Raw genomic sequence first — 23,258 nt, forward strand, 5'->3', positions numbered from 1 at the left:
GTATGCGTTCTCACACAAAACCAGCCCATTGGGTCCCCTCGCCCATCTCAGCATGAATCGGCTTTGCCCGTATGGGCAGTGTGGGGGAGAATTGTCTCCACTTGGCAAGAAATACCCTCAAACTACTCCTGCTCTCCCGCAGGATGGGATCTTGCTGGGGGCGGTGGGTGCCTACGACTGGAACGGAGCCGTCCTGAAAGAAACCAGCAGCGGGAAGGTCATTCCCCTGCGGGAATCTTATCTCCAGGAGTTCCCAGAGGAGCTGAAAAATCATGGAGCATATTTAGGTGAGAAAGCCAAATGAGGCTCTGCTGCCAGGGCTGAATTAATGATTTTATGCTTATTAATAGGAAGCACAACATATATCTCAAATGACTAATAGCAGCCAGCACTCCCAGCATAGGATTTACCATTCCCAGCTGTTTGTGAGCTCCCATCGGTGTGAGACCTGTGTTGCCCCTTGCTCAAGGATGCAGCATACGTGAGCATCCTCACCGGGGAAGAATCCAGTGTCGACCACAGTGTGCAGCACAAAAGTGATTTAAATCCAGAAGTAGCTCAGACACCGGCCAGCCCGGGTCATCTACAGCACTTACTGGAATGGTTTAAAAAGCACTGATGAAATTTCATGCCTAGGGAGGAAATACCTGCTGGGTTAATCCGTTCCATGTGCGGCTGTTGAAGCCCCAGAATAAAAATATCAGCCTGGTTTGCAAAATGAAGCCTCTCTCCCAAGATGTGCGTGCCAGGCTGAGCTGCCCCGTGGCAGGGAGCGGGGTGGGATGCTGCAGGGTTGCCCACTGGTGTGTTGGGGCTCTTCCTTCCACTGGGGACATGAACAGCCCCTGGACATGTGGGTCATCTCTTGGGGTGACAGCAGACTGTCCCCCAGGCTCGGCTGCAAGCACCTGGAGCGGGGACAGCTGTGACTGTGTAAGAGGTACCCACGACAGTATGTGGGAGCTCAGCTGGGCTCTGTCTTTCCCATTGCCTGGAGTAAGAAAACCAGAAATATTAAGGAAACGCCGGTGCATCCTGCTGCGGAGCAGCCCGGCTCGCCCAGTGCACCTTGCTAGCATTTGTTTAACTTTATGTGAGTCCTGAAGTAAAACACTTATCAGGCTGGGAATTGGATTCACCTTCCATGAAAGAAGGACTTTGCATAGGGTTTGCCAGCTGCGTTAGGCGGTGCCAAAACTCTTGGCACAGCTGTGCTGCTCAGGGTGTAGGTAGGACCTGAGCAGGTGGCTCAAAGCCCAGGGTCAGGTCATTTGAATGACTTTATCTTTGAAGAAATCTGGGTTTCTAGCTTCCCAATCTGTGAGGCAGCCAGAGTTGTGTCAGCAGCTGGGAGCTAATGGGAAACAGATCACCGGGCAGCAGCTGAGAGCGGGCAGGGAGCCGCTCAGCTGTGCTCACCCCATGCCCACCCTCCTTCCAGGTTACACAGTCTCCTCTGTCATATCCACTAAGCACGAGCGGATTTATGTTGCGGGAGCACCCAGGTTCAACCACACCGGGAAAGTCATCATTTTCAGCATGCACAACAACCGAAATCTCACCATCCACCAGGCACTGAAGGGAGAGCAGGTAATGCCGGGGCACATGCTGCCAAGGATGCTGCACGAATTTTTCCACCTGGCATGCATGCTCCTCCATAAATCCTCCCCCTTCATTTTGCAAATTTTTCTGTTTAAATGGCTCAGCAGTGTAATGCATCCACAGGCAGCTGGGGATGCCCTGGCTGTCGCTGCACCTGCAGCTCTGAACCGCACAGCTATAGCAGGGATGGGGCTTGGAATGTCCCTGCGGTCCCCTCTGGGGAGGGTGGCAGTGCCCCTGCACCCCGGGAGCATTGCTCCCATCCCCTCCTCTGTCTCCTCCAGATTGGCTCCTACTACGGCAGCGAGATCAACTCCCTCGATGTCAATGGCGATGGCGTCACCGACGTTTTGCTGGTGGGAGCCCCCATGTACTTCAGCGAGGGCAGGGAGAGGGGGAAGGTCTATGTCTACACCCTGCAGGAGGTACGTAGCAGCACTGTGGGGTGAGCCGGGGGTGCCACAGGGGCTGGGGCATTTGGGCACTAGCACAGGAACTGTGTCCCCTCGTGTCATCTCCCTGGGGTGGCTCTGGGCTGCACGCACCCACCAGCTTCCATCAAACATCACAGGGCACGGCCACCCGGTCCAAAGGCAGCAGAGCTTGGCAGCTCCTCACTGTTGTGGCTGCTGCGAGGCTCAAGGAGGATTTGTCTGTTTTCCTTGTTTATAAACAATCTCAGGGGGTTTGCTCACTGCCAGCGAAGGGAGTCCAGCCTGTGCTGGAGCAGAGCCGCCTCGACTCTAGGCTTCGCTGCTCCCGGCCAGGCAAGCTTCCTGGCCCTGAGGAGGTGATGCACAGGGTGCAAGGCGAGGTCCTGCTGCTCCCGGCCCCGAGGAGGCGATGCACGGGGTGCAAGGTGGGGTCTTTGCAACATGGGTGTCCATCTGGAGAAACAGTTTCCATCCACTTTGCCTCCCCCAAAATCATTCCTTCCAAGGGCACCCTCCTGCCTGGAGGCTGGGCCAGGCATGGGGTTGTGGGGAGCAGCAAGGTCGGTCCCTCCACCATCACTTCAGGGCACAGATGAGACATGTGCCACCCCCATCCCCTGACCTGGCACCCAGCAGCACTCTGGGGCAGGACCAGCTTCCCTGCCACCCTCAAATCTGGCTTAAAATGCAGTTTCTGAGCTGAATCCATCAGGCTCCAGGGGAGCACGGGGCAGTGCGCAGGTCATGCTCTATATCCAAGGCTGTAGAGCCCGCCCAGAGCAGCGGGAGTCCCCATATCTAAAGCACAACTTTTTATGCAATTATTTATGTAGGTTGCTATAAAAGAAAGGCAAAGCAGGCGTGGGGCTGGTGTGGGGCTCACCCATCCCCAAGGATGTGCTGAGCAGAAAGTCCCACGGCCCCAGGAGGGCTCTCACCTCCTTCCTTAGAGAAATTGCTCGCACATCACTGCATCTTGTTTGCTTGCCTTTGAGGGTTTTCTCCTCTTGCCACGCTTGCTGCTGACGTTTTTTTGCGGGGGGGTTGCCTTTTCTCTTTGGCTGGCCCAGCAGAACCACTTCGTTTCCAGCGGTGCCCTCATCGATCTGCAGAGCTACCAGAACTCCCGCTTCGGCTCCTGCATCGCCGCCGTGCCTGACCTCAACCAGGACTCCTACAATGACCTTGTTGTCGGGGCGCCTTTGGAGGATGAGCACCAAGGAGCTATATACATCTTCTTCGGCTACGAAGAGACAGTCCTGAAGAAGTACAAGCAGGTACAGCTCCCGGGTGCTTTGGTTGTCCTTGTCCTTCGTCAGAATAAATGTCATTCATGCCCATTTTAAGGACTGATAGAGCACAATAGATTCACACACAGTATTGCATTGTTAATTATTATTGCCGGATATTTTCTCTTGTGAGGAGTCCAAGACAAAGCAAACCTAGGGTATGGAAAACATGGTTGAAATTAGGGGCAATGCTTAGCACGGTACAACGGATTGCTATAGATAAAATATTTCTCACACTTGTGAGAAATAGTAAATATGCAGAGTAATTTCAGCAGAAATCTCTGCATGGTGTCTCTGAAGAGAAACTGCTCTCATTCCCTGGAAAATTATGTTTGGCGCAATCACTTGGAAAGGGGCATCTTCAGTAGCGTGGTGGAGGTCGGCATGGCAAACCCCTCCTTCGCAGGCAGGGATGCTCCTGCTGGAAACCAGACTGGATTCGCCCCTTTGCTTTTCAGAGGATAGCAGCTGTGGACCTCGCGCCAGGCCTGATGTATTTTGGATGCAGCATCCATGGACAGCTGGACCTGAATGAAGATGGGCTCATAGACTTGGCCGTCGGCTCTCTGGGGAACGCTGTGCTATTGTGGTTAGCTGTATCTCATTTGGCACTCTCCTCTGCCCAAAGCTCATTGCCATATACTGACATTTTTCAGGGGAAAAGTGATCTCCCAACAATCTGACCTACCTTTCCACAATAATGACCCCCTGACCGGTGGGGCTGTGGGATTTCAATGCCGTTGGGCCCTAGAAGGATGTCAGAGTTGGTTTTGCATTGAATTTCATCATTAGTTCCCCATGAGTTTCAAACCAGCTAATTGATTTGTGGTGATTTGCCCAGGCTCCCTCTGTTCTTATTTAATAAGAACAATTTAATATTTTCAGATATTGATTAATGTTTGGAAAGTCCTTTGAAGCTGTTAGGATGGAGGGTAGCTGTGCGCAGCAGAGATGGGCCACCCTGAGTGGAAAGTACTATGTGCACACAAGGGGCCAAATCCTGCCCTTGGTGTTGAGCTACTTCACTGGCATAAGCAGGAGGCAAATATGTGCAAGAGATTTTATTCTTCAGATACTATATAGATGAGCTGAGAGTAGATCAGCATGCTGTGGTGGCCTTTGGTCTTCCTCAGCACCTCCTTGATTTTGAGAAAACGGGTGAAAAGGTGTGAAAAGGGTGAATTGGGAGGTGTGGGAGAGTTTTGGAGGCTGCTGCAGACGTCTGTGGGTGTCCTGTGCCCCAGCACATCTCCCGACCCTTGCTCGCCCCGCAGGTCCCGCAGCGTGGTCCAGATCAATGCCAGCATCCGCTTCGAGCCCTCCAAAATCAACATCTTCACCAAGGACTGCAAGCGGAATGGGAAGGATGCCACCTGTATGTCGGCCTTCATCTGCTTCACTGCCGTCTTCCTCTCGGCTCACTTCCAGACGGCAAGTGTGGGTAAGAGGCACGGCTGCTCGTGCGACAAAACCCCCAATTCACGCGTTGTTTAGGTCTCCAGCCCCGAGGGAGCACCCGGCTTCTGCCAAGGGAAACCATCCAGGAGCTTGGCATGTCTGGAGGAGTGCACATTGCCATCTGCCACATCCCTTTTTACCAAATTTGTCCCTATCGTGGCTGATGTAGCAGGGATGGTGGCTCTGCCATTAGGCAGTGCCAAGAAACACCCCAAGGATACAACCTTACCCGTGTTTAACCTCTTCTCTCACCTATGCCCCGGGGCCAAGCTCTCCTGCAGCTTGTCTTGCTGTGGTACGTGTGATGGGGATGTCACCACCACCCCACCGGCCAGCGGGACAGGAGGGGACGTGCCCGGACCATGTCCCACAGAGCTCATCCATCCTCCCCGCTGCAGCAGCCGGACATATCTGCCGACCATATGTGCATGTTTCCCTAATATCCCAGGGAATCTCTGTGAAGTTATTGGCCAACTGCTATTAAACCCTTGCATGTTGCTGTGACCCCACATCTACCCGGCGGATGCCCGTGACTCAGCTGCAGCGGGGGGAAGCAATAGCGGCTCGGCTCCCTGCAACCTGGCAGCAAATGCTGTCAAAGGAAAATCGGGTCCCGAGCGAAGCCAAAGGAAAAACTCCCATCCCCTAGAGCAAGAATTTTGATTTGTACTATCAAATCCAGTGTTTTTCTCCTCCCTGCTATAGCTGTGGAGATTGCAAGACAAAAAGCTGAGTGGGGTTTTCTTTATTTACTTTTACACTTATTTCTACCCAGAAGATCCCCCCATGGATGGTGCATGCTGGGGGCTGACAGTTGCTCTTTGCTTTCTTGCATGTTTTGCATCGCATTGGCGTAGTGGGTGCTAATCCGCCCCTGCTCGGCACTGGGTTGGGGACCTTCAGTTTATTTTTGACAGCACTGCAGGAAGCAAATCATCTCCAGTAAAGTATCTAGGAGAGGAGAATGCTACAGGTGCTCCTGTACCTCCGGAACTGGTACAGGCCAGCATGTGAATATGTAAGAGGCAGATGGTTATATACCCTGCACAGGTTTTACTTGGTGTCTTGTAGTAATGCATTTTTAAAGTTCCTCATTTGACCTGGAGAGTGGATGCTTTGCCCCAAAAAAATGTCTGTTAGAAACAGGTAACAATAACTACAACCTGATTTTCCCAATTTTCCCTTAGCGTGCTCCCTGACACGCTCCTCCCAGTGGGGCAATAGGGGTTTGAGTGCATGAAAACCCATTTTTTGACCAGTGTTGCTATATAGTGAGTGTAACCCTGGGGAGAAGCCCTGACAGCACTGCTCTCCTTCCAGCACTGCGGTACAATGCCACCATCGACGAGCGCAGGTACACGCCGCGGGCTCACCTGGATGAGAGCGGAGAGCGGCACACACAGAAGGGGCTGGTGCTGCTCGCCGGGCAGGAGCACTGCGACAGGCTCCAGTTCCACGTCTTGGTGAGTGTGAAGGAGGACAAGGCTGTGGTCTCCTCCTCTGCCAGCCCTGGGGGAGAGCCAGCTGCCCAAGCAAAGATGCTCTCCACCTTGTGCAAAACAGCGATGCACCAGGACATGGTCGGGGGACCCTAGATGGCTTCATGGGGCTGGAAATGAGCATCATCCCCCAGCCTGGACTTCTTCACGCAGGATTTGATGTGGTCAGGGATGGAGCTGCTGGCATGCGGCAGCTGCTGGGTCCCCAAGCGCTGACTTCATTGCAGCCCCAGCTTGCACTGTGCTCTTTTCCACGAGCTGCTAGCTGTGCCCTCGGGGAGGGAGTGCACTCCTGACGCCCGGGTCAGGCTGGTCCTCCTGCTCCAAAATTGGTGAAAACTCATTGTTTTTATCGGGAACCAAATGCCTCCATGCCAGTCCTCGGTGTTCTCACCTTCTGACCATCAGGATCCCCCTCCCTGGGTGCAGGAGCCAGCGAAACCCTCTGCATTGCTCACAGGGAACAGTTGATGCACAAACCTGGCCAAAATCAAACATTCCCAGTGAATGATGAGAATATTGTGGAGGCCAGGGAGGGCCGAGCTGCCAGACTGGCCCGTCCCCAAGCCCCGGCCTGAACCGCTGTGAACTTCTGGGAAATTCGAGTCTGGAGCTTGAGATGGAGCTTGTGATTTAGCCCAAGAAGCATCTTGCTTCAGAGCATCTAACTGCACCCTGTGCGGCTGGGGCAATGCATGGGAAGAGCTCATAGAGCTGCAGGAAAGGTGCAGCTTCGCTACTGGCCAGACGAGCCCCAGGTAAGGGTTGCAGGACAGCTCTGTCCCCCCAGAAGCCTGGCTCTGGGTCAGTCCCCCCAGAGTACCCATCTTTTGGAGCCAGCATCTCCAGGGTGAAGCATTTCTTGCACCATCAGACGGGTGCTGAGTAGCACCGCTGAGCCTGGGTTGTCCCTGTCCCTAGGTAAGGGTTACCTGGAGAGACAGTATGATTACACACAAAGTATACTAGACTGCAAAGCTTTTATTTCATAAAATAATCACACATGCCTGTAGTTCTGCCTTACCTTGCTCTCTGATGCTGCCCCTGCACAAGCAGGAGCCCTGCCCTTCTCAATGATGCTTTCTGTCCACCACAGGACACAGCTGACTATGTGAAGCCAGTGACGTTCTCTGTTGACTATGAGCTGGAGCACCCTGAGAATGGCCCTATGCTGGACGATGGCTGGCCCACCTCACTCAAGGTCTCGGTAGGTAGCAGCACCGACCTCACAGGGTGCCTTTTATCAGGCACTTGGTGAGCAGGTTTATCTCTGGATGTAACATTTGCTTCTCTATCTTGGGGCTGTAATCCCTGGTCCCTCCTGTGATAGCAACGTGTTCACATTCGCTGCAGCCTGGGATCACCACCCATGTCTTCTCCTTGGAGTACAACCTGGGGCTCAAAGCATCACCGAGCTGCTCTTGTCATCCCTCTCAGGTCCCTTTCTGGAATGGGTGCAATGAGGATGAGCACTGCGTCCCTGATCTGGTCCTGGATGCCAGAAGCGACGTGCCCAGTGCCATGTGAGTAGGTCACTCAGAGCATCCTCCCAACCAGTATCACAAGCTGGGGGAGCTCCAAAACCCAGCCCCAACCCATGCTCCATAGATTCTGGCATCGCAGCTGGTCCTTCATCCAACACCACCACGAGGTTCATCCAACACCACCACGAGGTGCTCCTCAGCACCTCTGCTCACAGCGGGTCTCTGAGCCTCTGCCTGCTCCCTGCCCGGAACAAATTGGTGGTTTTTCGGGGAATCCACAAAACAACTAATATTTGATGCCATGGTGATGAGCCCCAGGGAGACAAATCAGTAAATAACAGGGGGGAATAAATGCAAGGCTGGCATTACCCACTTGGCAATTACAGGCTTGACTCATACAGCAGAAATAATTATACACTACAACTGATCACTTAGAGAACTTTTAAAGGTTATGTAGGAGCACAGGAGCCTGAACCTCCACCTCCCATCAACGGCAGTGGGCTCTGGACCAAGCTCATGGCCAGCACTGCTACCTGGGGATCACCTGTTTTCCATAATTCAGCATTTATTGCTCTGTCTCCTGTAAAGCTCTTGGTCCTGAGGCTGCGACCCAAGGCATGACCAGTCCTGGCTGGGCTGCGCTGTGGGAGGTTGAAGTGAGCTGTAGGTAGGAGATTATTTATGGATCTTAGTGGCTGGAGTCCTACAAATAATTATGGGCAGACACCATGGTCTACCAGGGTGCCAGACCTCTAGTCCAGTTCCTCCTGAAGCCTGTGGAGCTTTTCTGATGGCATCAGTGGGCACCGGACTGTGCCCTGCAAGAGCAGCCGATGTGGAGGTGATTTCTGCTGAGAAAACCACTTTTGAGATGATTTGTTGGAATAGAGCTATTCCTTCAAACCGGCACCCTGGCTGCCCCGCCGTTAGAGGCAGAAGGTGGCTCTGAAGGTGGCACCGTCCTACATTTTCCTTTCCTTTTTTATTTTGCATAAAGAAAATAAATGCCCAGACACCTGTCAAGTCTATGAAAGACTGCTGCCAGAGCAGAGTTTGTGCCAGTAAACTTGTGTCAGAGTTTGTGGGAGGTAGATCTCAGCCAGGCTGAAACTAAATGCCAGCTTTACCCTTTGCTAATGGTATGGGATCTATTTTTTCCTTACGTCCCAGCTGTATTAAGAGCTCCTAACTGGGTCTGAGAAAGCTAGGCACCATTAGTCAAAAGTCACAAGCAAAATGGTGGTCCATGGGAGGAATTTGTGATTCCTCTTTCCATAGCAGCGCAGCATGACAGAAGGAGATCAGGGATTTCCTTGCACTATCCTATGCACCGTGCACATAAAATTCGTGGGGCTAGGTCTTGGCATGGTGCTGCAGGTAGCTCTTGCCTTCACCGCTGCCCTCCTCTTGCAGGGATTACTGCCGGTGGACTCTGCGGAGGGCACCGCCGGACTGCTCAGCCTTCACCCTCTCCTTCGACGCCTCTGTCTTCGTCATCGAGAGCAGCAGGAGGAGGGTGGCCGTGGAGGCAGCGCTGGAGAACCGAGGCGAAAATGCCTACAGCACGGTCCTCAACATCTCCTTCTCCAGAAACCTCCAGTTCGCCAGCTTGATCCCCAAGGTGAGGCTGCCGGGGGAGATCCAGGGCTTTCCAGAGGCACTTCTAATCCCAGCCGGATGAGAAAACCGTGTCCTAAACCAGAGCCCAAAAATGTCTCCATCCCTCATAAATCAGACATGTTTATGGGCTTAGTTTCTAAGCACTTGAGGCCCTTTCAGCTCTCTATTTTGGAAATACAAAAATGTTTGAATTTTAAGAGCTTGAAAACAGGTCAAATGCAGATGAAATTATTTCCCTCTTTATTTTTCTACTCCAGTAGTTTAAAAATACTTGATGCACATGGCCAAGTTCCCGTCAGGGATGAATTTTTGCAGCTGAGATATAACTCCTGGAAGTATGGGCTGATAACGGGAATGCGGTCACAGCTCAGCATCGAGCCAGGCAATGCCACTTCTCTACGGCTGTCCCCTGGATGAGCCCATCGTGCCCCATCCACTCCCACCCTCCCCAATATTTCGCCCCCACCACTCGCTTGCTCTCGGTGCGACTCCTCCCTTTTCCCAGCGAGGCTGGGAAATATGCTGATGCTGCTGAGCCCTCTCTCATCCCCCCAATGACTTCATAGCCACCCGCAGATCCCATGTCCTGCATTTGTTTTTCTACAAGCCGTGCCAAGGGAAAATTGTGGGGCACGTTGCCCACAAAGTAAGAAAAATGCATCTTCTGAGAGATTACTCCAAATTAAGTGAGGGGGGGAAATCCTACGATGCTCGGTAACAGAAAGCACCATGCAGCAGTGGTTGCAGGAAATACTTGTAGCTGGTTATAGAAGCATCACTGCTAATGGGTTCCTGGCTGCTGCTCCTTATAAATAAGCAAACTGCCAACCAGAGGGGACGGATGTTTGTGTCAGAGGCTATACAGAGGCCCAAACAAAAAGTAGCTGTGGCCACAGAAAGCCCATCATCTCAACAGATGAGTGGGAGAAAGCTCCGGGCCATTGCTGATGGCTGTCAAGGCGTTTTCCCTGCAGCTGGTGCTGGGATGTTTCAGCTCCTGGGTAGGACTTGCCCGGTGGCAGCAGCTTGAACCGAGACCCTTGCGGTCTAACACAGGGCCAAAAACTAGGATAGCTCATCGTCTCATGGTGGGGATGCACACCTGCATACAACCAGGCTACAACCTCTTGTAGGGTTACCACAGCTTGGCAGCAGAGGAGGCAGATCAGGGTCAGTGTCCCATCCCACCCCAGCCTGTGCTTGGGCTTTGCGATGGGCAAGAGCTTCCCCAGCTGGCTGGTGAGCTGGAAGGTGTTCAAGCAGCAGGAATGTAATTGTTGAGATGAGGAAATTAAATATTACTGCTTAGCTGGTGGCCACGCAGAATAATAGCTCATGTTATCTCTTGATGCTTCCCTGTGACTCCTCATCACAGAAGAATATTCTTCTTCCCAATTATAGTGCCAAGAATAATCGAGTTCATTCACTCACCGCTGTAGTTAAATTTCTAAAGAGGATTTAAATCAGAAAGCTGGAAGCCACTTGCTAGAAATGCCCTCCTCCAGGAATCGCCCTAGAAATTCAGCTGCATGGGAAGGATTCCCAGCCGGCAGCAAGCAGGGGGGTTGGTTGGTTTGTTTGGTTATTTTTTCCAAAAGTAAAGCCTGTTTTGAGCCCCGTGGGTGTGTTTGCTGCTTTCCTAAAGAGCCAGGTCATGGGGCTTATGCCCAGTGTCATGGACATGTTGCGTCCCATTTTAGGACGACACGGACATCAACATCGACTGCATGACTGAAGACAAGCACCCCAACAAGAAAGTGTGCAATGTGAGCTACCCGTTTTTCCGAGCCAAGGCCAAGGTAAAGCTATTCCCTCCTGCCCAAGTGAGGCTTCGCCCGCGGGACAGGAGCCCTCTGCCCCTGGCATGGCCACAGGGCCACATCCATCCGTCTTCGGGCTGGGTGGCTTCGAATAGGATTTTTAAAGATAAACATTTGGTTTCTTCCCTTTCTCTGTTCATTGCTGGTGTTTGAAAGGCGCGTTAGGGGAGCCAGGATGGTTAGGACACTGCCTTGATGCTAGGAGAACACCAAAATCAAACCCAGCTCCTCCGAGTCAAAGAATTTGACTCCCGTCCTTTGGAGCAATTTAATGTTGGCTTCAAACCACTTCCCTGAGCTCCTTCCTCACAGGATGAGGCACCCTTCCCTGTCTGAGAAGTTTTCCTTGCTCTGAACATCCAGGGTCCCTCTGGACCCTCCTCTGAGCCTGCTCAAGCCTCCTCAGGCTGGTGGCATCCTCCGAACCGCAGCTCACAGCAGGTCCCAGCACTGGGCGTAAGCTCAGGTCCAGCGAGCACCATTTTTTATATGCCATAAAACCGTTTGCAAACATTATATGCAGCGTTAACGTGGGGAAGGAAAAGCGAGGAGATGCCGCTCTCTGCAGTCACCAGGGCTCCGTGTGAAATCCCACCTGCCCATCCTGCACCCCCGTGGGAAACGGGGCCAATACAAGTGGGATCTAAAGATAAAATCTTTCCAACTGCCGTATCCGTCTGAAGCCTTTCCTTGTCTGAAGCTTGATAATGACGGATGAGCTCCAGGCACCTCGCTAGGCTTTAAAGCTCCCAGAAAAGCCCTCCCAGATGCCTGTGGCTGTACACGAGAGTGCAGCAGCCCAACTCCCCATGACCTACGGGGGCTGAGAATGCATCTGCGTGGCATCAGGTAGTCCAGGTCCTGCCAAAACAAAGACAAGCTGGAAATGGAAATTTGGCCCGAGAGCAGCAGGAGCTTTAATATTATACTCAGCTGTGCAGTCCCAGACAGTTTGAGGTCATTGCCACAGCTCTTGCAGATGTGACATTTATCACATTTTATTGTTGTTGGCCTCTCTCCGGCTGCCTTCCCCCTCCAGCCGACCCCGTGCCGCAGATGGGAGTGAGCGGCCTCTCGCTACAGGTCCCCCGGAGGGTTTCTTTTCCAGAGGGGGGCTGCTTGCTTCTCCAATCTCAGAGCAAAAAAATGCAGTGTGCGGGGCTGAGAGCAAATCCTGCAAATCCCTGGCGTGGCCTCTTCTCTCCCTGGAAAGCCAAGGCTCTGCCCAAGCCCGGAAGCATCTCCCAGTGGGATCGGGGGATGCTCTCACCCACAGAGCCCCCGCAATGCTCCTGGCCAACACTCGGGGGGTTTTTTCCCCATAATGTTTTCTCCAATCTGTTTCTAATCTCCGCAGGTAGCTTTTCGCCTGGATTTTGAATTCAGCAAGTCGATTTTCCTTCAAAGCATGGAGATCTACTTGATCGCCAACAGGTTAATGGTTGCTTTCTCCCTTGCACGTGTTTGCGAGGTCGATGGGACGTTACCTGCTTGCGTCGGGTTTCCTTCTTCCATAGCCACAGGTGATGCTGGAGGCTTTACTCAGGGTATAACCACAAGGAAACCTGATTGCCATGGGTTATTACGGAGTGTGCAGCCCTGTGTTCACAAACTAGGCTATTTTTATTTATCTGTATATTTATATCCATCATTTTTCTGTATCTGTGGAGGCTGTGCAGCTGCTGCCAGGCTCTGCGCTGAGCAGAAAGGGTCTCAGCCACTGCTGCTTTCTTACCCACCTTCACAACTGCAAACACTCCCAGGAAAAATGTCTCCTAACAGCTTTACAAAATTCTCCTCGCTCACTTGCCCTGCACAGGTGAAGTTTTCTGACAGCCAACTGAAATCTCAGTAGGGTTTTTTTTCATTTTCATCAATTGTGGTGGCAGAGAGCAGCCGAGGATTCGCTCTGCTGGGGCTGCCGCACCACTTTAAGGCTGCTGGGTGGGAAACCGCTCTCCAAATGATCTACTTTTATGGCTTTGGGCTAATAAAGTCTACAGAATAAAATTGCTTCTCGTTACACTTTGGCCAAAAAGCAAAAGTTCAGCCCTTCCCCACCTGCTTCCTTATGACTCCCCCAAAAAAAATCAGAGGGGAGCCGGCTCCCACCTCACCCCCCGCTTGCCCCACTGCTGTTTCAGCGACAGCGAGGAGAAGGAGAGCACCAAGGAGGACAACTTCGCCCACCTGAATTTTCACCTGAAGTACGAAGCTGACCTGCTCTTCACCAGGTGTGTGTTTTGGGAGGGGACACAGCTTTTGGGGGGACACGGCTTGCAGGGTGTCCTTCGAGAAAACCAGTGCTGGCCCCATGGGAGCTGCGTTCAAACAGAGCCCAGTGCAAATTGGGCTTTAATTTGCAGAATTTGGTTTTGGTTTAGAAAAGGGGCTGAAGGAACCATAAAATCACTCTGCAATGATTCCTTGGTGCTGCACATCACGCTCAGTGGGTCCTCATAAAAATCAACAGCAAGAAGCAACGAGGTGCTGTGTTTTCATAATGTTTAAAAGCACAAGTCTTATTAAATAGGTGTGAGGGCAATTTTTTTTAAGGGGAAAAAGTACTTATTGTAGGTAATAATTTTCATAACGCGTTACTAGCCAGTGTCTGGGCCGGTAGCCATCCCACTAAAAATAATCTCACCAGAAGCTCAGCTGAGGGACGTGTGTGGAAGGGTTTGGGCATCAACAGTAACTAAAGCAGAGAGCGTCCTCGGTCCAAGGAGAGCAGGGAGCTAAGGCACAGATGATAATTTATTAACCTGATTATAAGAAAAAACATGGACCCCAGAAGCACTTTCCCTGGCACTGCTTGCTGTAATTCTTAACAGATTTTTAAGACCTTCAGTCATTTTATTTTTTTTACACTAGAGGCAGTGGAGCACTGAAAATAAAACCACTTTAATACTTACAGTTTATGGGGAGCAGAGGGATTTTCAATTTAACAAATATCAGAATTGCCCTTACAAGAGGAGGGAGAACTTGGAGGAAAAATAACAGCACAAAACGTTCAAATTTGGGCACCTTAGGGGGGAAAAAAGGGGGAATAATTTTAAAGAGGTTTTGGGGTTTTGGGCCACATGCCCTGTGTTGTGACACCTGCGAGCGTGTGTCCCATCGCAGGTGCTCCCGGCTGGGCTCCCACAGGCACCCGTTGGATCATCCTGGCTCCTTTTCCTCCTCTCCAGCTGTGAAACAGAAATGATTTACTTCCCCAGATTTATACGTGACATTCAAACTGCCAACCAGGGCCTTGGATGTCTCTGTTATAATAAAAAGGCGAGAAAAATTCTACAAAGAAAGGGAAAATACTGCAGAAGCAGAATAGCATGAAAATCCCCCATCATTTTCTGCATGAGGTAGAGCCAGGCAATGGTTTCCATCCAAAATAGGGCCAGACAAACCAAAAGTCCTCTCCTTGGGGAATCTGCCTGTGGAGGGGCTGGGGCAGCCCAGCCTGCTGCTGGGGGCAGCTGAGCATGGGGCTGCTTCGTGCTCTGTTTGCTCCGAGCCCTCCTCGTGACTTGTCCTCCTTCGTCACAACAGGACATCGAGCCTGGACTATTATGAAATCAGGTCGAACAGCTCCCTGGAGAGATACGACAGCATCGGCCCCCCCTTTCATTGCACCTTCAAGGTAAGGAGGGGGTTTTAAACCAGCTGAGGGATCCCCCAGCACCATCCCGGAGGTGGGATGTGCCACGGTCACCCTGTTCATGCCCATCCCGCGGGATGCCAGCACCCTGGGCACATCTCTGTCCTCTGCCCTCGCAGCTGCAGAACCTGGGCTTCTTCCCCGTGGAGGGGGTGACCATCAAGCTCACTGTCCCCGTGGCCACCCGGGGAGGCAACCGCCTCCTGCTCCTGACTGAATTTGTGGTGGACCAGGTAGGAGGGGTTTTCATCCCCATTAAGCACGTGCGGGTCCTTTCTGCAGCAGGGGTGGGGATGGAGAAACCCCACAGCGGGTCACCCCATCCTTTTGCAACCCCCACCATGCTCACACCTGCACGGACGGTCTTGGCTCGTGCTTGGGCTTCTCCCTTTCACATTTGCTTGGCTGGAAAAACGGAAAATGGTAGCGGCCAAGGGTTTAGTCCAAATATTTCTCTGAGCTAGACCTCCCTCCAGTATGCAATGAATTCTTGAGAGTCTTGAAAGCATTAGCTGTGCCTGGGGTGATCTGCAGCCCTGAGCAACCATAAAAGTGGTGAGAGGGCTGGGAGCACACCCTGGGGCATCCTGAGCCTCCCACTGCCCCTGCAGCCGTGTGAGACTCACGTGCCAGTGATGGAAAGAGCCCAGCACAGGAGACAGCGTGTTTACGGATGGATCTGGCCTCAATGGGGGCGTTTTGTATTGCCAGCTCTGGCAAAGTCCCCACGTCACCTGCGACACCCCAGCGCATGTGGCTGGCATCCTGGATGGGGCGCTCTGCCAGGCTGATTTTTCCTGGGGGAGAGACACAAAACACAGGAATTAATTAAAGTAGGATGCGGGACTCCTTTTGGGCTGGGACTTCCTCCAGCCCCACGGTGCAAGCGGTGGCAGCCGCATCCGACAGTGATCCCAGCTCAGCCGCCAGCACCAGCAAAGCCCGGGGGGTGCTGGGGTCCCCCCACTTCCACCAGGATGGGTGCCAAGCACGGGGCAGGACACGGGGAGGTGGCCACCATGGTCCCTGTCCCCATGCTCGGAGCCCATCGGCTTCTCCCGCAGGAGAACGCAACCTGCAACATATGGGGAAACACCACTGACTACCGGAGGACGCCCACCGAGGAGGACCTCTCCCGCATCCCCCACCTGGTACGTGCCTTCACGGCCCTGATCCTGGCCCCGTGCTAAGCCACCCCAGGCAGCCACCAAACCAGGGACAAAGCCCCCGGGATAGGGATGCCCCGTGGCCACAGGGGAGGACGGGTGCGTGGCCCCTCTGCCGGGGTTTGGATCTCACTCCCCTCAATGTGTGCCAGGGAAAAAGCCCAGGGGTTTTTTTTAATCCCCTTCTCGGCAGCGATGCTCCCACACCACAAACTTCTCCCCTTGCAGAACCATAGCAACTCCGATGTCGTTTCCATTGACTGCAATGTGAAATTAGCCCCCAACGAGGAGATGAACTTGCACTTGCGTGGCAATCTGTGGATGAAGTCTCTGAAAGCAGTAAGTCCTCCCAAAGCAAGCACGTGGCTTTTGAGAAGAGATTCCCCAAAGGAGCCCTCACACCATGAAAACGTGTTTTTTTTCTCTCCTGTAATTGCCTTCCCTCCCAGGGAGCCTGGGCATGTGAAGGGTGACTTTTGTTTTCAAATCCTGCTTATTCTATCGGTGTGTGCATCCAACATCCCGCACAGCACCTCATCATGGGGAATTTAATCCCAAGCAGTCCTTTTTGCTGTAATTTAACCACACTCACTACTTGACCTGCATCGTCCTCCCCCATGGGTGCAGCACACAGCATCCCCAGCACGGATGCAAAGCTGTGTTGGTGAGCAAAGCCGTGGTGGGCACCCAGTTGGGGCACTGGGTCCTCTCCCACCACTGGTGCTCATGTCCAGCATCTCTTTGCGCAGCTGAAGTTCAAGTCACTGAAGCTTACCACGAACGCCGCTCTCCAGCGACGCTTTGGGAGCCCCTTCGTCTTCCGCGAGGAGGACCCGAGCCGCCAGGTGAGCCCCCGGGGCAGGACAGTCACACATGGACCTGGCAGCTTTGGGGATGCTGCAACACCCTGCTCTGACCCCAGTGGGAAAAACCCTGCGGCCAGCAGAAGGGCTGGAGCGACCCGCCTTTGGCACCCGGCTCCGCAGAGCCCAGGGCAGCTCGGTGCAGCTGTGGTCGGAGCCGGGCAGCTCCGGTCCCAGCACCACCAGACTGCGCAGGGAAAACCTGAGCCAAGTCACTGGTGCATGGGGTGGGCATCCTCCCCAGCAGCTCCAGCGTCCTCCCGAAGGGAGGGGATGCTCAGCATCCCCACCATCGTGCCGTCCCCCCTCCCATCCCCTGCCTGCCCGGCTCTTGCACCCAGTGGCAGCAGTGTATTTTGATGCTCTTTCCTTGCAGATAACGTTTGAAATCTCCAAGCCAGAGGAGTCGCAGATTCCCATCTGGATCATCCTGGGGAGCACATTAGGAGGTCTCCTGCTCCTGGCCCTGCTCGTCCTCGCGCTCTGGAAGGTGAGCAGCCCTTAAGCCGCGCCCATTGAGGGCTCAGTGGAGACCCCCATGCATGGAGGGATCCCCTGGCCTCCCAGCTCCATGTCCACAGCCCCACGAGCCCCGCGGCACCGCTGGGAATTGCAAAAAGCTCCTCTAACCTCTTTCCGCTTCCGTATTATATTCAGGGTCTAAACTTCCTGGCAATATCCCGCTAAAAGAAAGACTCTTCCCAGCAATCAGCTGAAGTAATGGTGGGGTTTTCTTCTGTTTCTCTTTAATCTCTACAGCTTGGATTTTTTAAAAGCGGGAGCCGCAGGCGAGCGGCAGAGCGGGAGCGGGAGCGGAGCGCCCAGGGGCTGGAGTGATGCTGCCGGGGCCGCCGGCTTCCCCCCCCCCCGCCGGATTCCCCCCGCCCCGCACCCCCTCCCCCAGCCCCTCCAGTTACGGAACAGAGGTTCGCCTCGATGGCGAGGGATTTGGGTGCTGAGCTGGGGTTTGCATCAAGACAAGAGTACACCCCTTTGTGTGAAATCACCTAAACAGGTTCAAAAGCCAAAAAAACCCCCCTACATATACCAAAATCCCCAACCCCTACTCGTGGCCCCGTGCCACAGCAAGAGGAGCTTCAAACTGGGTTTGCAATGAGGTGGCAAAGGCGTGGGGACGGAGGGGCCACCGAAGCAACGTGCCCCATCACTTGAGGCAAACCGCGGGGCTGCAAAAATCTTTAAAAAATAATATCCTTAAAAAACGAGGATTGCTCATTCCCATGGCTGAGCTGTAGCAAACCCCCGGGCTTTGCTGGCCGCGGCTCTCGAACTGTGTTGCATTCGTTAACCGGAGCAATTGGGTGGAGATTTTAATTTGCCTTCTTCTTAATGCACTGAATACAAATGATAGCAAATTAAAGCACCTTAATGCAAATCTCCAGTGTCCAGCTGTACATACTTATTTTAAAAATATTTACCTGTTTAAGCAAAGGAGAAAAAAAAAAATCAAAAACCTAAAAAAAAAAATCAAAAACCTAAAAAAAAAAATCAAAAACCTAAAAAAAAAAATCAAAAACCTAAAAAAAAAAATCAAAAACCTAAAAAAAAAAATCAAAAACCTAAAAAAAAAAATCAAAAACCTAAAAAAAAAAATCAAAAACCTAAAAAAAAAAATCAAAAACCTAAAAAAAAAAATCAAAAACCTAAAAAAAAAAATCAAAAACCTAAAAAAAAAAATCAAAAACCTAAAAAAAAAAATCAAAAACCTAAAAAAAAAAATCAAAAACCTAAAAAAAAAAATCAAAAACCTAAAAAAAAAAATCAAAAACCTAAAAAAAAAAATCAAAAACCTAAAAAAAAAAATCAAAACCCAGTTTGAAGTGTTTTCTACAAACTGAGCAGTTTCGAAGAGCTTGTGTCCAGCAAGGATCCGCACGTGTATTATAATTGTACATACTTGGTGTCACGCGAAACCGGATGATCGGTGCTGTTTGACAAAAATCTTTCTTTTTGCATAACAGAATTATTTATGCTAATATTAATTTTATGGATGAAAAGAAAGCATATGTCCACCGGATGTGTAATGAAGTTTGTTAAATACTGTCCTAGTATTTTTTAAGGATTAAAAATACAGTATTTTAAAAATGAATAGCCTCTACTCCCCTTCTGTGCTAGCCCACTTCCATGGCTCAGCTGGACACGAGCAAGAGCTGCTCACACCCCTCTGGGACGCAGCGGAGGAGGACGGGGCTCAGACTTTTTCCTCCACTTATTTATTGTGGGATGCAAGTTTTTTGCAGCCTGTTTTTAAAGGATGCTGTCAGGTGGGACAAGCGGCCGGGGTGCAGCCCCCAGTGCCTTTGTGAGCCTGGAGGAAGACGTTGCTGCAGAATCAGCCCCATGAATTGTACAAAATAGGGGAAAAAAATCTGATTTTTCACTGCTAGCATCCTCACCTTGAATGGGAGTTGTTAGTGTCAGAGTTTCTGGCTGATTCGGGTCTCGTTTGTCCTGGGGGGCCCGGCTGGGGTGCAGGGCTAACCCGGAGAGCCGAAATCCACATGCAGGTACCAGGGTGGGTGCTTGGGGCTCCGTGAGTCCAGGGCAATGTTGGCACTGCCAGCGCTCTCATGGCTCCAAAGAGACTAAATTTTGCAGATTTACTTTTTCTCCCTCTTCATGCTCAACCAACTTTCCCTGTTGCTGTTGAAAGCACAGAGGCAGGATGCATGAGGACTACTGATGGTGCCTTTCCAACCTTTTATTGCGAGGAAAAAAATAAACAGCTTTTCAAGGCTTTGCCCAAAAACATCTCAGCCCTCGGTGCTATGAAAATAGCGGCCGCATGTCTCCCCCTGAGCCCCCACACGGTCCCTCCCCAGGCTTTAGATACCTGCAGCACCAGCAAGGGAAATAGCTGAAGGTCAGCAAGGGCTGGGCGGGATCCTTCAGCGGGGCATCCCCAGGGACATGGGGGGGGGTGGGTGCTCTCCCGCTGCTGTCCAGCTCCAGAGCCACATATAAGGGCATACACATGTGTGTGTGTGTATATATATTGTTTATGTTCTCTCTCTCTCTGTGTATACATATCCTCCAGCTTTGGGAAACCATGCTCGCAGGCAAGATGGTGCACCAGCTTGGGGGGGTGTATGTGTGTGTGTGTGTTTACATACATGTGTTTGTGTGTGAATGTGTATCTACGTATATGTGTGTGTATATATGTGTGTGGTATACGCATATCAGCGTGTGTGTGTTCAAGAGAGAGAGCACCTCCAACCTGCAGCTTTGGGAAGCTGTGGTCACAGGGGACACTGTGCACCAGCTAGGGTCTGTCTGTCTGTGTGTGTGTGTATATACATGTGTGTACATGCTTATGTATGTGTGTGTATACAAAAAAAAGTGTGTCTGTATATACGTATAGGCATATATGTGTGTGCATGTATATGTGCATTTGTTTGTGTGTGTGTACATATATACATATATATTTCTATACTGTCCATGTACACATACCTCCCGCCCAGCAGCATCCCAGGGCCTGGGGCAGCGGCTGTCGCCCATCGCTACCTGCCGCCTGTCCCCCGCCAAGGCATGGGGCCGTACCTCTGCCGCAGACGGATGGCGGGTGTGCGACAGCCGCTCTGTGCCCTCGCGGGAAGGGAAGCTGCATTTTCATTCCCATTCAGTCAAAACACTCCAGGAACACAATTCCAATTTCTCTCTGCAGCGTGGGGGCTCGGGGTGCCCGGGGAGGACAGCCACCCCGTGGGACACGAGCCCTGCCGCGGGCTGCTCCTTACCTAAACTGGGCATCAAAGCATCAGCACTTCTCTGAAAACGTAAAGAGGGTTTGTAACTACTGAGAACTTGGTTAAAGCTACTTACACCAACAGCTTTTATCAATTTAACTCAAAACAGCGTAGGTAAAGTGATCGAGCTACTCCACACAGTTACTTCAGTTCACAAACTCAGGCTCACGCAGGGGGGACCGGAGCAAACAGGCATCGCTGACACAGGGGGAGGACGGGGCTCGAGGCTGGGGGGGGTCCCCACAGAGCCACGTCTGTGGGGCCACCGCTCCCCCACCGGGCTGGCACAGGGCACCGTGCAGCAGCAGCAGCGATGGGGCTGGTGTGCAATCCCTGCCAAACACAAAACTTGAGTCCCGTTGTTTGAAAAAAATAAAAGTGACTTGTTTTCAGAAAACAGTTTTCTTTACTAAGCCAAGTGCTTTCCCCTGTTTGCTGATGCTGAGGCTCTGGGGTAGACCTGAGCAGTGGTTGCCTCCACGGAGAAGATGTAGAAACCTATGCAATAAATGTGGAAAAACAGATTTTCACACAGCTGCATGATGCCAGAACCAGCTAGGGCTCTCATCACCACCTAAGGACCATGGTATAAGCGTAGCTCACCCAAAGATGAGTGTGTGAAATGCCAGCTGCAGCTCCCTCCGTGTGCAGCAGCACTGCCCTTCTGCTTGGGAACTCGCCTCCCCGAGCACATCCCTCCAGACAGAGGTTCCGAGACACCGGCAAGCAGGGCCAAGGGTTTTCTCAGCAGCCCGCTGAGTGTGGGCTGGCCTCAGCAAGGTATATTTTTAAAAGCCGGTCTGCTCTCCAACAGCAGCTCTCTGCGCTGAGCCAGCTCTGTAACTAACAGACCACCACCTACAGGCACACACACACCTCGTCCCTGGCAGAGGGGACGTCACGCAGCTCCTTTTTCCCAGTGAAAGGAGCAGCTGTGGGGTTTGCACAGACTTTTTCAAGACCTTTAAATAACTCCCTCAAAGAGAGCGAGTGCACTCTTTCAGCTTTTAATGCTTGAAAAAAAAATTTCCAGGCTAAGGAGAGGGAAGGTCCCGGGACGCCGAGACCCGTGATGGACTTTGCTGCACCCACAGGCGTGCAGAAACAGGCACCCGCCGGTTTTTTCCTACCCTTTGGCCAAGAGCTTTTACTGCCACAGCAAGGGCGGCAGAACAGCACGTGCACGATGCCACCTTCCCAGGCTGCAGACAAGCAGGAACCTGTCTTCATCAGGAACCAGGACAAAGACTAGGGACCACACCTGAGGCAGGAGCGGCTTTAGCATCAACTGCTCCTTCCATAGCACAGACCTTCCCCCGCTTTATAAAGTGCTTTGCAATCTACCGACAAGAAGTTTTATTGCTGCTTCTGGGTAACAGCATCCTCTCTCTTCAGGTCTTCACGTATTGAAATCATCCCAGGAACGGCATGAACAAAGCAGAACCTCAGCAAATAATCCTGCAACGGAGCCAAAAGCGGGAAAGGATCAGAACAAAGCTACAGGAAGGGAGGAAGCAGCAGCTTTTCCACAAGATCGTTTGGTGTAACTTTTTTTCTTATTAAAAAAGCAGAATTGTGGGAGGAGCAGCTTCCTTCACCTTATTATTACCTACAGATATTTCAAGCATGCACGTTTGTTCCAAGAACGGTTTTATACAGATATTTCACAAGAACACAACACTTAAATTACTCCATGTCAGAAACAGATCCTGAGAACAAAATAAACAGCGCAAGGAAATACTGTCTTAATCAATGATACAGCATCTTGTAATGATTTCCAATCCAGGATGCTTTGTTACACAGCAAGCAGTATTAGTTGCTGAAAGGGTTCAGCCCTCTCCCCTCTCTCCCCCCACTCCCACTCCAGTCAGACTCAAGGACCACCGACTCTCGTTTTTAACTCCATGCACATCATGAATTATTAGTGTGCAAGTGTAACAAGGAACAGCAAGGCATCAGAGCTCTGTTTGAAGCGCGTGGCACAGTATATCAGAAGACTTTTTTTCTGTAACACGTACACACCGATTCATACATTGGTTAATTTTAACTGAGTCAGCTACCAGTGACTTTACTAGCTAAATAATAATCATCTGGTGCGTGTTCTGAAGTTGTTCGAGTTTCAGATTCGAAGCTTTAGCAGTAACAGACACAATCCCAAAATGGGAGACTAAAAGCATTCCCCCGTTCTCGCGATGAGCCACAGCAACTTAAACATTTTTTTGCATTTCCAACAGCCAGGCGAAAAATCACCACCGTAAATTCTCAGCAAAATACAGAACTGCAGCTTTCCTGATGACTTCAGATGAATACATCTCGGCACGCAGGAGGAAGACACTTAGGGTACCACTTTACAGGAACACTAATACCTTCCCAACCGTTTGACAACACCCACTTGCATTAAGGCCCCCGGTGGCTGAATTTGGCTTTGCCATTTCGCCTGGCGTTCGACTGCAAGTCGTATTTTTTAAGTGCAGTAGTCCAACCTACCTGAGATACGACAGACACATTTTTCATTTTAGGAGCTAGTTTCTAGCAGAGTGAAGTTTGCAGCTTAGAAGACAAGAGTATTTCTAAAGCTTTTACCTTTAAGGAAACCCA

General features: G+C 51.7%; 1 protein-coding gene across 1 annotated transcript in view; it reads left to right on the forward strand.

Annotated features, from left to right (window-relative positions):
- ITGA11 (integrin subunit alpha 11) overlaps positions 1 to 17,730 on the forward strand; it is a 41,727-nt gene extending 23,997 nt beyond the window's left edge. The window contains exons 12-31 of the mRNA XM_009280475.1: positions 143 to 287; positions 1,442 to 1,590; positions 1,887 to 2,027; positions 3,110 to 3,313; positions 3,784 to 3,914; positions 4,600 to 4,766; positions 6,104 to 6,246; positions 7,379 to 7,489; positions 7,720 to 7,805; positions 9,180 to 9,387; positions 11,087 to 11,185; positions 12,564 to 12,640; positions 13,351 to 13,440; positions 14,756 to 14,846; positions 14,984 to 15,097; positions 15,929 to 16,015; positions 16,259 to 16,369; positions 16,780 to 16,875; positions 17,270 to 17,383; positions 17,653 to 17,730. Coding sequence (XP_009278750.1) covers positions 143 to 287; positions 1,442 to 1,590; positions 1,887 to 2,027; positions 3,110 to 3,313; positions 3,784 to 3,914; positions 4,600 to 4,766; positions 6,104 to 6,246; positions 7,379 to 7,489; positions 7,720 to 7,805; positions 9,180 to 9,387; positions 11,087 to 11,185; positions 12,564 to 12,640; positions 13,351 to 13,440; positions 14,756 to 14,846; positions 14,984 to 15,097; positions 15,929 to 16,015; positions 16,259 to 16,369; positions 16,780 to 16,875; positions 17,270 to 17,383; positions 17,653 to 17,730 — 2,442 coding nt within the window. The remainder of the gene's footprint in view (positions 1 to 142; positions 288 to 1,441; positions 1,591 to 1,886; positions 2,028 to 3,109; positions 3,314 to 3,783; positions 3,915 to 4,599; positions 4,767 to 6,103; positions 6,247 to 7,378; positions 7,490 to 7,719; positions 7,806 to 9,179; positions 9,388 to 11,086; positions 11,186 to 12,563; positions 12,641 to 13,350; positions 13,441 to 14,755; positions 14,847 to 14,983; positions 15,098 to 15,928; positions 16,016 to 16,258; positions 16,370 to 16,779; positions 16,876 to 17,269; positions 17,384 to 17,652) is intronic.
- Positions 17,731 to 23,258: the final 5,528 nt, after the last annotated feature.

The sequence above is a fragment of the Aptenodytes forsteri genome, unplaced genomic scaffold (assembly GCF_000699145.1).
Source record: "Aptenodytes forsteri isolate BGI_AS27 unplaced genomic scaffold, ASM69914v1 Scaffold83, whole genome shotgun sequence".
NCBI classification, from domain to species: domain Eukaryota; kingdom Metazoa; phylum Chordata; class Aves; order Sphenisciformes; family Spheniscidae; genus Aptenodytes; species Aptenodytes forsteri.